At 37.4% G+C, this 13,188-nt stretch overlaps 1 protein-coding gene across 1 annotated transcript in view; it reads right to left on the bottom strand.

The window, feature by feature from the left end:
* Window positions 1–3,669: 3,669 nt before the first annotated feature.
* CTNNA3 (catenin alpha 3) overlaps window positions 3,670–13,188 on the bottom strand; it is an 834,982-nt gene continuing 825,463 nt past the window's right edge. Inside the window, exon 11 of the mRNA XM_032595178.1 lies at window positions 3,670–11,669. Coding sequence (XP_032451069.1) covers window positions 11,382–11,669 — 288 coding nt within the window. The 3' untranslated portion in view covers window positions 3,670–11,381. The remainder of the gene's footprint in view (window positions 11,670–13,188) is intronic.

Here is a 13,188-nt window from a genome sequence, read left to right as displayed (position 1 = left end):
ATTTCAGCTTCAGTGTAGCTTCCTCTGACCAGTCTTCCTAGTTAGGCCATTTAGGCCAAAGCCCTTAATTGTAGGCTCATGGCACCTGTGTGCCTCTCCTTTGTGGCAATTTTGCACTTTCAGACACTTATTTAATTAACTTCTGTCTCCTTTGCAAGTCTCTAAAGTCTTTAAGAGGAAAGAGTGTTTATGCTGATCGTTGCATCCCTATTACCTCTGAGAATATCCAACCCATGGGTGTTCAAGACCTGTCTGAATTAATGTGAGTTGGTTCCTCTCGGCCATTCCCTGGCATGTCCATGCTCTCCTGCCCCAGGCATTACTTCCTCTCTGCTCTCCTATGAAGGAACTTTCAGAAGTTTGTTTTGGGCGTTTTATTCTTGAAGCTTCTAAAAACTGTATATATAATAATAATGGTTACATTTTATGTTGTGTTTACCTGAGCCAAACACCATTCATAGTATTTTACACACATGAATTCATTCAATATTCTGATGATCTGGTGTGGTCGGTTCTATCTTATTTCATTAAATCTAATTACAAAACACATCCTTAGTTTGTTAACTGAACTCTGAAATGTCATCTCTGTTTTACAAATGAGAATTATGAGATAATGAGAGGTTAAGCAACTTGGTCAGCAAGACAGGTGCTAAAAGTGACAGAGCCAGGATGCAAACCAGGCAGGGCGACGACAGAACCCATGCTCCTGACCGTGGTGTCATCTTGCCACTCAGTGACAGTCACGTATTGGGGCTCTTCCTACATTCCTCAAATCAGATACAGCCATCCCACCAGATCTCAGAGGGCATGTGAAGCCATGGGATAAACATGGTGCCACCTACTTGACCAACACCATTTGACAGGAAAATGTGGAATTGCCTATGGAGTAAAATAAACTATACTTTGTTAAAAGAAATGCATCTATTAAATAGTTGAATGCAAATGTATCCCCTTTAGGAGGAACCTAATACGATACCTTGTGTTTGATGCTTTATTGTTTATTTCAAAAATAGTTTCAAAATTCCTAAACCTGTAATTTCACCCAGGCATTTGTTTTTAGCATACACAGAACTATTGCAACTGATTTCAATTAATCACTTAGCCTTAGCACCTTTGCCTGACATGAGAACCTCTATCATCTAACCCACTCTTGTCTGTCTGAGTTCCATCCTACTGGTAGCTATTCAGTTCACTTTGTTTTAGTCAGTTGAGCCCTGCATGTGGCATACTCATTCCTACCTTCAGGACTTGGCTCATGTCTGTCTCCCTGGAACATTGTCTTTCTCCAACCTGATAAACCCTACTCTTCTATTAGAACCTCTACAAAGCCCCCTCCTACTCTAACACTGAAACCTATGTGCTTTATTGCACCTTGTGTGGGATTGTCAAGAGCTGCAATTTTATTTCCTTTCCTCCTCTGCCATTTACTTTAATTAACTTGAAGATCCCCAAATCTTGATTCTAAAACATTCATGGTTTTTTTCTATCACCGATAACACCTTTGCATATGACAGTTCCTCAAGAAATATTTTTGACTGCTTAATAAACAAACAAGTGAAAAACATCCACTGGCTTTATCTCATCAGTGTCTTTCCTTTATCTAAAGCAGGGGCGATGGTTTTGGAAGAGTGGCCAGGAGAATCGGGAGTTTTCAAATCCTGTCCCTGACACTCATTACGGTCTCTGTGAGGAGATATTGAGAATTAAACTCTCAGAATTTCAGATGAGATAGTTCAGAGAGGACCTGAATCACAGATGAGTGGATTTCTGCATTTATTCATTTGAAATAAACTCTGACGAATTTTCTCATTCCTTCTAAAAATATCAGTTGGGCTATTCCTATGTCAATCACTGCGCTAGGGTTGGAGATACAAAAGTAAACATCGTATGTTCATTGCTCCGAAGATTTTACAGAATAATAGACCTAAGGAACTCAAACATTTCTCTGGTACAGCATTAGGGCCAGAGCAATAAACCTCAGAGTTAGTGGGGACATAATGGATTAGCTCAGTGGATAGGGGATGCTACGAGTATTTGATGGACAGATGGAGACATCCCAGAACCCAGCTGTGGATTCCCAGCACTATCACACAGGTTTCCTCTGAAGCCGAAGAAACAGAAACAACAACCCTTTGTAGGTTCTTTGCTCATGCCTGCTCCGAATCAATGCCTACAGAGGGCACATCACCAAGTGAGATTTTTAGGTCTGTATTCAGGAGACAACCCACTTTTGTCCGTTGGGATTTGTGTTTTTTGCTGTTATAAAGGGTGACCAGAAGAATTTACCTGCACACCTAGTATCTGTCCCCAACAAAAACTAGAAGGAGTAATGAGCAGGCAGGAAAGATGGCCAGAGGAAAGGGGTTTCATTCACCTCTCCGTGGAGCTCAGAGTAACAGATACAGATCTCCAGGCTCTGTTGGAATCTGGAGGGACAAAGGGCAATCTGACATAAATCCAAGAGTGATCCAATCTACCCAGACCCTCCCCTTGCCATCTGCCTCCGGTTTGATACTCCTGTTGCCTCCATGAGAACTCCTTTCTCAGAGGAATCACTCCTCCACTCCCCCCCGCCCCACCCCCGCCCTGCCCACCCCAAAAGGGATTCAGACAGGAGAGGAAGTCAGAGTTCCTTGACAATGAAGGACAACAGTAGCTTTTCCCTCATAAGCCACAGGATATTAGTTGTGCGATGACTGGAAGTTAAATCTCTGAGTTACTGCTCCTGGATGAAATGTTTAATGGTGTTGCCCAGGAAATGTCAGGACATCAGCTCAGCCTCCAGGCAGGTACAGACTCTTCTTGCCAAGAGTGCTTTTAGTTCCACTTCCACCCCCACAGTGAGCATGACAAACAAATCAAGGTGGAGAGAATGCTGCTGTCAGAGCAAATATGGGCTCCTGGGGCCCAGGAGGGACTGACCCAGAAAGGCAACCTCATACTGGCATTTTCATTAACAAAGAGGAGGCCAAGCGTCTGGCACAACTGAATGAGGGAAACTAAGTGATAAAGACTTGGAGACTGCATTTTGAGAAAGTATAAAAACAGACTGAGGCTTAGCAATAAGCATTCTGAAGCAGTAGGGCCATGAAGGAAGAAAATGATGTCCCAGAACAGACAAAGCAATGCGTAAGTCCTGGAAAAGTATCAAAGACTATCCCTTTAAGGATTCACACTGAAAGTGGATTATTACCAGTGTGGAGATGAGGAAGCCAAAAGAATGGATGTACAGAACCCACCAATATTCAGATACAGAAACTGGTGGAGCCAATGGTGGTCTATGCCGACCATGAGTGTGTGTTCAGACATTCTCAAAAAAATTATTGGTCATTTTCATAAAATTCTAATCTACAGAACAATTCTTCAACTACATAAACCTATTAGGGTTAAAAGGCCAATTTCCACATTGAGCAAAAAATGCCCACTTAAACCAAGAACTTAATGCTACCAGATAGGATGTATGTTACATTTGTATATGCAGTAGTTTGCAAAGGTACTCTCCCTGAACTGTAACATGTATAACTGAAGGCAAGTAGGAATGAAGGTCATACCTAGAAGCACATGGTTAGATGATTCAGCAATTCATTAACCTCTTATTTACTCATTTTTTTTTTGCCCCATCTAAACTACATACCACCAAAGATGAATGCATAACAAATTTTCGTTGCTTTAACATAGTTTAATTATCAGTTGAGCAAGTTATGAATAAACTACAGAGTGATATCAGTTGAAATTAAAACATTGTTTCAAATAATACTACATAACTTCAAAACAAACCCAGGTTACACTTGTGAAATAATTCACTCTTTGAGGACAAAATGAAAGAAAATTTTCATTGGTTCAATTAAGCACAAAAGGCATGCAGAATCTCAAACATGGAGTCTTTGGGATTCTATGTCAATGTCATGAGATGATTGAAGAGCTTTTTCTATTCTTGGATAAATAATTCATTTTTAGTGATTGGCAAAACTGACTTTTAGGATAAATATGGGTCTGAAAGAGCCACAAGTGCTTTTGCCAAAGTTTATCTATATCCAAACCATAAAACTGCCTTGAATTGGCCATTATTATAGCCAGTGGTTCACTTGACCTCACTCTGCCTTCTGAACAGCAGGGTAAGCTGTACAAGCAAGGTGGTTTGAAATAGCTCAAATGCCACTAAACATAAGCTCTCAAGATACTGCCGCAATAAACATGACTATTATTTTTGCTTACTTTTATTTCACTTCAGGCTATCTTTGTCTAAATCTGCCCTTCATCCTGAATTATACCGCACATATCACCTTCAGAAATGTCACTAAGTTTAAACTGTTAAAGTTGTTGCTTGTAAAAGTACATAAGGTAAAGTAACAGATTCTTTTTTTTTCTTTTGCCAAGTCACGATAGAACTAAAACATCATCAAAATGGAATTCTTTCATGAAGTTTTAGTTCATATTTAATCACCAACTTACCCAAGAAAAAATTAAGACTTTTAAGTCCCAACTATTAGGTACTAAATGGGGAATAACATATGCCTACCTCTGTTTTCAGGGACTGCTATCACTTAGGTCCAATGACCTTTTCTTTGGAAGGATTGTACCACACAAAGAAAAATTTCAAAACTAGTAAGAAGGACAGCTTAACCCTGCAAGAAAGTTGCTAAAATTCTCATATTTACATCCCCATGGACACATTGTATACCAACACAGAAAAACACAGAGCCATAATGGGGTGAGTTTTGGCAAAAATGGAACACTATCTCTATAGTGTTTTTGAAATCAATTTTATGTTTAAAGTGTCAGGAAGAAGGGAAGTCCTGTTTAACTGAGAGCATGCACCATCTCTGACTTGCCCCTTTGCTTTATTAATAAACATTCCAGTCTAAATTTGATGTTAGAAGACTAGGCCAAGAAAACCTGTCTGAGACTCTTGGTGAATACCAGAGTTTATCTGAACCTAATTCACAAAGATGGCAAAATGATGTGACTGACGGCGGTTGGCTTGGGATTGTGTAATACGTGATTTAATTATCAAAGGGGGCTGCATACCTCCAAGTTCAAATAAACAGAATTAAAAATAAGCATTCATCTTGAAAATGCAAAGGAAAGAAAACTTTAGAAGTAGATGATATCTCATTTGAAAGGAAAACGCAAGGACTAATGCTAATAGCTTTTACAAAAAAAAAAAATTAAATCTCTTTTTGAAGAGATTTATGGAGAGGATTGTTAGAAATCTGAGCTTTTTTCAAAGAGAAATTCCTTCTCAAGAGCTTCGTTTTCCTACATTGGGGACAGAAATCATCATGACTGCCAGGTACCCAAAAGTGAAGACCCCAAATAAACACATTCTCAGTTTGAGAAAATACCTGTGAATCCATTTTAAGAAAGATCAGAAAATCATTAAACTCCCCCAGGCCTGTGATAGGGATGCCTATCCAGCAACATGAGCAAAAAGAGGACTCAAGCCTTTAGTTAGCTGTAGGAAGAAGGATGATGTAGAGTTCAAGGACTATACACACCTGCAGACAGGCATATACCCCATACATTTGTGACCTCCATAAAGAAGGAAACATACATTTGCTCTAGTTTGGGTCTCTTGGGAATATAAAGAAACTATATCTTATTCCAATAATCCTTGGTCAACAGTACCCTGGGATCCATAACTTTAAACACACAGACACACATTAGCAATGAAATAGGAAAGACGTAGTGCCAACAAATGTTTTCAGCAACAACCCATGCTGAAGATGGGTTGGAACAGGCATTTCCACTGAAGATGTCTCCTCTATAATAGTAAAAGTAATTTGTCAAGCATTTTCATCCTGTTCCAGATATATAGATGAAATATCCATTACTCATATATCTGATATTCTAATTGAGATTATTAGAGGTGAGAATATGCACCTAATTACTTCTTTTATCAGTTTTAAATGGTCTAGTTATGGATTGCTAATCATTTTTTAAGTTTCTATCTTTTTGCTGTTACATAGGAAGGAGCCAGCATTTGAAATATGTATTTCATTTTAAACTGAGCAAATCTCATTTCTTTTTTCAGGAAGTCTGGATGGTATAATGGCTAAAGTTCAGACTCTAGAGTGCAACAAACAAAACTGTAAAGTCGATGAATTTTTGAGCTAGATTTTGAGCCTACTTAAGCTTCAGTTTCCTCATCTATGGAATGGAGCTAACAATGTTTATCCCACAGGACTATTGAGAGAGTAAAATAAGGTAATAACATTTAGCACTAAGTGGGCACATGGGGTAAAGACCACTGTTTGTGTTTTTTTTTTACCTCATGTATTCCAAGAACCTGGAGAAGTGCCTGGGAGAGATCATTGTTACTCAACAAATATTTGTTAAATACATTAACGTGTGATTATCCTGATGAGCTCTGATATTGGGAAGAATTTCACCCATCAGCAGCTAGAATTTCCATTTCTCATCTTACAAACAATATCATTAAATCATCCTCAAAATGTATATAGCTCATCCTCCTTCCTCCAACATGACTTCACCCAAACCACCAAAGATAAGTACACTTATTCTATCTTTAAAATATTCCTCAGGAGGAAGCTCCCCAATCTGTGTAGAACCAAAACCTCTTCCTCTGTTTGGCTATAAGTTATTTGCTTCTGCAACTACTTTTCTTATTCCTCCTCTGCCATCTCTGTCACTTTCTTACCCACATCCCTTTAGAACTGCTCTGTATATATTGCTTTTTCTTGTCAAACTCATGTTGAAAGGTAGTCTTTGTGATTTGTTCCCATAAAGCCAATGGGGACTTTTGGATGCCATAAGCCAGCCTGCAGCCATGAAATATCTTGTCCTAGGATCTACATAAAGGTCAGCCCTACAAACTATCTATTGCCCATAAACAGGATTCTGGCAAGGTTGGGTTCCATTTGGAAATGGTTCTCTCAAATAGTATTAATTATCTTCTTTTGAAGTGTTCAGGAATAGATCCTATCTATCCTGGTAGGGGGAAAAGTTCACATGTAAAGTGATGACTGTTGTAAACTACTGTTTCTTTTGTTCTAATAGAAAATTGTTTTGTTCATGTGAATTGGCTAAAAATGGCAACAAGTGTATATAAAATTTTAAATGTCTTCTTTTCTGTCTTGTAGATATTTAGGATAGTGTTATAGCTTTGATTAAGACATCTTTAGTTTTAGTAACATCTATATTTTCTTTCCTAATAGACCCAAGACATCAAAATTAAAACTTTATATGTAGATGTTTCTGTCATTAAGCCTGGCTTTTGTTATAGTAACATGCAAAATACTGATATTAAAGATATCATACCAATATGGAAAGAGAATTATGACAAAAATGCTACAGCGTTTTTTTTTCTGTTCTTTCCTGATATGTGATATTTAAATGAAAATGAAATATAAATATAGATTTCTCAGGTTGCAGAAATTTTCCCAGTGTACTTAAAAGGATTTTTGAAATAATATGCATTCACAATCTTTTAATTAGATGACCCTAAACTTTCTGATCAAGTCAAAGGGAAATATTTCTGACTAGCCCAACAGAAAAATGGCGAATATGCAATAGGCAGACTGTCTTGACAAAAGACAGGCTGACAAAACAAAGTACAGATTTCATTCAACTTGGTATTCTGGTGCGTATTTTGCTGACCTAGAGAATTACTTACACTGATACTGAAACAGGATAGCAATGCTGCAAAGAATTCACTGGAGAATGGTAAATATCATCAGGAAAATCTCAGATCTCATTCCTTCATTCCATTCATTCTATCTCTATACAGAAATCTGTATCCATGGGAACCTCTATCCCTATCAGGAAGTGTGCATTTGATACCAAAAAGGGTAAGAATGTTTTCTGGAATAGAAACAAGATAAAAAAAGAAAAGAAAAAATAAGGAAGAAAGGAAGGAAGCTGCTGGGAATTAAAATTTATAATTTTAACGCTATAGAATATATTGACCAATTTATATGTGGGATAGACACCTAAGGAGATGAGAAATGAGAGTGGATTATTTTGGGGGCATGGACCAAGAGGAATGGACGTTAACTGGGCATAATTGGCTGGGATGAACATCCCTGACTGTATCAGTCTGGGAGAGAACCATCAGCAGTTAATGGGAGGATCCCTAGCCCAGGGATGGATGGTGAAAAGACCACACTGAAAGTCAAGGTGTAGAAAGTCACTAAAAATACTTCTTGTAGTGTCTTTTCAACCACTCATTACTGAATGTGAGGAGCACTAATTACTGCGTTTGAGGCTCAAATTGGGCACTTATCTACATGTCCGTGATTTTATCTTCCTGTATTATGACTTGGAAACTGTTCTCCTTTGAAGCTGGTAAGTGAAGGCCAGACTGAAAAAGCCTTTCTCTGTAGCTATGGAGTCCTTAGTCCTTACACAGAAGGCATTTTATGGGGAACATATGTTATACTGATATTGATAAGTTAAGAGGTATGTGAAGGCCAGAAGGCATAATTAAGCATATTATATTTTTTAATATTCATTGTTTTCACTCATGTTCTAAGACAAACAGAAAGTAGACCGTTAACAAATTACCTTAGCAATTCAGGGTTTGAATTCTTCTCCTGACTCCTTCATTGAGTTGTACCCAGAAACTCCATCAGGAACACATATTTTAATCTAATTATTTCCACTTGTGATAAATAAAATGGAGACATTTATATTTGTCATTCTTCCTGTTTGATAAAAACCTTCCCGTGTTTCTAATTAGAAGAATCTTTGGTATATTATGATTTCATGGGTATTTTTTAAGTTATCATTATGATTCTAGTCTGATGTTTGACTATGATGCTGGCAACTAAGTAAAATGGAACTATCCTTGTAGGTGGTATAAACCCCCTCCTCCCTCTCAAGGATTTTTTTTCCTACATAAATTAATTTCACTAAAAGAAAAAGGTGAGTTTGAGTTTTGATTAGCAGGTTAAAGCAAATGTATCATTGGAAGAAGCACCAAAATCTGTGATGCAATTTTAAAAGATGCATGGATGGGCCACCAACCCAACACTCTCGTTAAGAAATTTCTACCATTTCGCTGCAGAAGAGCTTAAATATAAACACATATGTACATTCTTATTTCCTGATAAATTTCATTTAACTATGCTTTATAGTACAAAGTTTTGTTAATGCATTTGCTGCTAGTCGTTCTTGTGTATAAGCACTTATTAGTGGTTTTGAGTCCAACTAAGTCTCAAAATGTTGCCTACTACAGGAGTTCACTCAGCTGGACAGATGTCTTTCTCACCTCTATGCACCTCTTTCTTATTGCACCTTTGATTGCTACAGTGGACTTTACTCCTGGGGCATTCTCCAAGTTATTTTTTTAAATTAAGTTTTGTATAATTGCAATTCGCTTTGAGCTAAGCTGGAAATCAACCTACTTTAAAGGAGAGGCCAGTTCACACCTCATGTGGGATAAAATGTCATTTTTTTCAAGATGTAGAGGTTATTTGGTAATTGTATAATTTCCAGTTATTTCTGTTCTTTTGGCATCGATACTGCATTCTAAACTTCAACTGCGGAAAGCTGACATAGGATCAAACAGACATTAGATTTTCTAAATGAGACTTATGATTTTGAGCTAGTTGTTTGGTGTTTAAAAAAATCTATTTTCTCAACTAAATTATAAACTCACCCTTTTATCTAAGATAACAACGGTCATAGATGTCACTCTTGTAATATCTAGCCTTAGAACAGAAAGCAATGGTAGCATTTCAACGAAAGGAACTCCCTTTTTTGCCTTCTTGTCTAGATGGTCCTGGAAAATAGAATTATCTGGATTCCCTAATTCCTTTTTGCATCGCTTTCTCTTTTATGGAGTGGACTCTGTCTGGAATAATTATTGTGGGCCAGTGCAGAGTGCGAGGCAGGAAGGACCTATGGCTTTCACCTCCTAGGATGTTTATATGCTGAGCCAAGGCAACTCAGCATTTTGGAAGAATAAAATAATTCATTACAATAAAAAGTGAACACTTTCCATATAATTGATAATTATCTATGAAATAAATCCTTTTCCCATACCATTTTGCCAAAGGTACCACACACATGATACTCTCGGCTTTGTGCATTCTTATGTTTCACACATTCTTTTACCCAAACTGGTCCTTCTGGCATCAACTGATGTTGCATGTTTGAATTTTACTTCATCAAATTAAGATAATATAATTGTTGAAACAACTCATTAATGGCAGTACGTACAAAGTGAAGTTAAAATTATAGTATAATTTTGATAAAATAGAATAGGGAATACAAGTTTATAATGTTGTGAAGGAGAATTCTATGTGTGAGAAAAGTGAAACTTAACTTCTGCAAAGAGGGAGGGGAGGATAGAGGGAGGGGGCAATGCACTGGACTCTAAGACTATTATGAAGTCCTTCATGAACTTAACTAAGGATAAGTACAGCGATTGAAGTCATAAAATGACCTCAACGACTTTTATTTTAAATCATGTTATCAAAATCACTCCAGCTTCTTTGCCATTAACTCTACTTTATAGTTCAATGATATACTTGATGCAGTTATATTTTACTCGATGCCAAAATGTTTTTCAAAGTGGCCTTTTCCTTTTAATTACAATTGCAAGCTAATACAAATGGATTTTTAGAGTCAGGCAGAACTCCTTCTACTTCTGTTATCATGACTCACTCAGGAATATAGATAGGTGTCTCATTTCCCCAACGAGTGATAACTCTTCTGCCATATACTATTGTGGAGGACCCATTTAAGTCTAATACTCAATGTGCAGAACTTCTGAACACCATGGAAGCTTAAAAGGTACACTTGTGGCATCAAAATTCACTGTAATCTTTATAATGTTAAAAAAAATACTTCATTAATAATCAAGGCTGAACTTGACTGCTGAGCTTGGTTAGTTTCTGAGGTTACCCTAATCAACTGACATTAGATACAGGTGAGTCACAGAGATTCACAGGTGTCTGTCAGATTGGGTCAGATAAAGAAAATATGGAGATCAAATGGAAAAGCATTTTATGAAGTCTTTTGCTTTCATTGAAAACCAAGTCAAGAGCTCCTGTCAAAGCTTTAATTCAAAATGATAAGGTGAGTGTACTTAAGTTGTTACAGATGAACAGGACTCCCTAGAGTCTCCTATGTTCACTCGGTAATAAGTGTAAGATACTGTCTACGGTAGGAAAGGTTAAATGACACCTAAAGGGTTCATTCATTCAACAAGCATATATTGATTACTTATTAGGTGCTGGCCATACAGAGATGACAATGACATGATCCCAAATCTATGTTGCTTCCAATGTTTTACACTATCTGTGGATTAAATTCTAAAAGTTAGTGAACTTACAGAACTAATCAAGTGTAAAAGTAAAGCAGTGTGTTTAGCCAGGACTTTGTAATATGGACACCAGAGTAGAAGAGTGGTTTCAGTAGACATGTCTTCCTCTAAATTCACTCATGACTTGCACTGGGTGGATTTTTTTCTTTGCTGAGCCTCGTCTGACAGCTGCACAAGTTTCCTCTGGCTTCTCTCTTTTAATCAAGGGCTTTTTTGCAGGAGCCTTCATTCTCCACATCACAACTGGGTGCCGAGGCCCAGTAGGACTCTGAATTCGGATGATCTTGGTTGAGGCAATGTAAGACATTTTCACTGTTTGCACTACAGCATTCATTAAATTTTTGGCCGCTTGGATCAGGGAGGTGACGCTGTCCAACTGCAGGGGGAAGAAAAGAGCTATTATTCAAGAGTGCAATCAGGAATTTAAAGAGATTTAATGTTATAGACAGGAATACTCTATTTTGTTTTTACCCCAGAAATAAATAAATCCCTATTTTGTGTATCTATGTAAATTATCTACATTAATCTATATACTTATTTATCATTTATGTATTTATCTGATGCATAAATATATTCATATTCTATCTCCTAAAATGATATTTTAAAGAGATTAATTTCCATCTCTTGGTGTCAGTGAGATGGATTCTATAACTTCTATATAATATTGTAAGATAAATGGCCGCTGCTTTCTTTATAATGGATCTCCTTATTTCCAGGGGTAATTCTGAGCCCTTTCTATAGACGATGACTATCCACAATAAAAGCTATATTACGGATAAGTAACTTTATGAGAACAACAACTGAAAATTCTTCCTTTTAGGGAATTTACAGTTTAAGATAAACATCATACACACATACAGGTGTACATGTGCATGTATACCATTCACTTTCATGAATATTTCCCAAATAATTCTACCTAAAAATGTCTCTTTTTTAAACACAGAACCTGTAAACCTATCATGCAGTGTGTTAAAGTAGATAAAGCCAAGGCTTTTCAGTCAAATAAAGTTGGGTTTAAATTCCAGGTCTGCCTTAGAACTTGGGCAAATCATTTAACCATTTCCATCCTAGTTTTCTCAGATATTTAATAGAAGAAAAAATGCTTATTAAAGTTAAATAATATGTGCCAAGAACCTAATATAGTGATTTCCAGATAGCTGATTGCTGTTGAATACATTTCCTTGTTTCTTTCTATTTGTTTGTTTACTTTGAGAGAGAGAGAGAGAGAGAGAGCGAGCAGGGGAGGACCAGAGAGGGATGGAGAGAGAGAATCCCAAGCATGCTCCTCACCACCAGCACAGAGCCCAACATGGGCTTGAACTCACAAATTGTGTGATCGTGACCTGAGTCAAAATCAAGAGTCAGGCATTTAACTGAGCCACCCAGGTGCCCCATTTCCTTTGTTTCTTATGACGTTTGAGAAAATTGTTTAATTGAAAAGATGCATTAATGAAATTACTAAAACAAATTTTTCCCCACATGATTTTTTTTAAATTTTTTTTTAACATTTATTTATTTTTGAGACAGAGAGAGACAGAGCATGAATGGGGGGAGGGTCAGAGAGAGGGAGACAGAATCCGAAACAGGCTCCAGGCTCTGAGCCGTCAGCACAGAGCCCGACGCGGGGCTCGAACTCACGGATCGCGAGATCATGACCTGAGCCGAAGTCGGCCGCCCAACCGATTGAGCCACCCAGGCACCCCATTCCCACATGATTTTTTTAATTGTTATGTTTTTTAATTTTATGTTCACAAACATAATCTCAGGGGTAAATGGAGTGATAGTCCTAGAATCCTGCAAAACACCTTAGAGCTAAGCCAAGTTGGCTCATTTTTATACAACTAATGCCTCTTCCATTATTTCAGTTTGGCAGACTGTCATCCACAGCCAACTCA

Source organism: Lynx canadensis, chromosome D2 (assembly GCF_007474595.2).
Source record: "Lynx canadensis isolate LIC74 chromosome D2, mLynCan4.pri.v2, whole genome shotgun sequence".
Lineage (NCBI taxonomy): Eukaryota > Metazoa > Chordata > Mammalia > Carnivora > Felidae > Lynx > Lynx canadensis.
The sequence above is the reverse complement of the archived record's forward strand: the minus strand, read 5'-3'. Positions and strand labels throughout refer to the sequence as shown.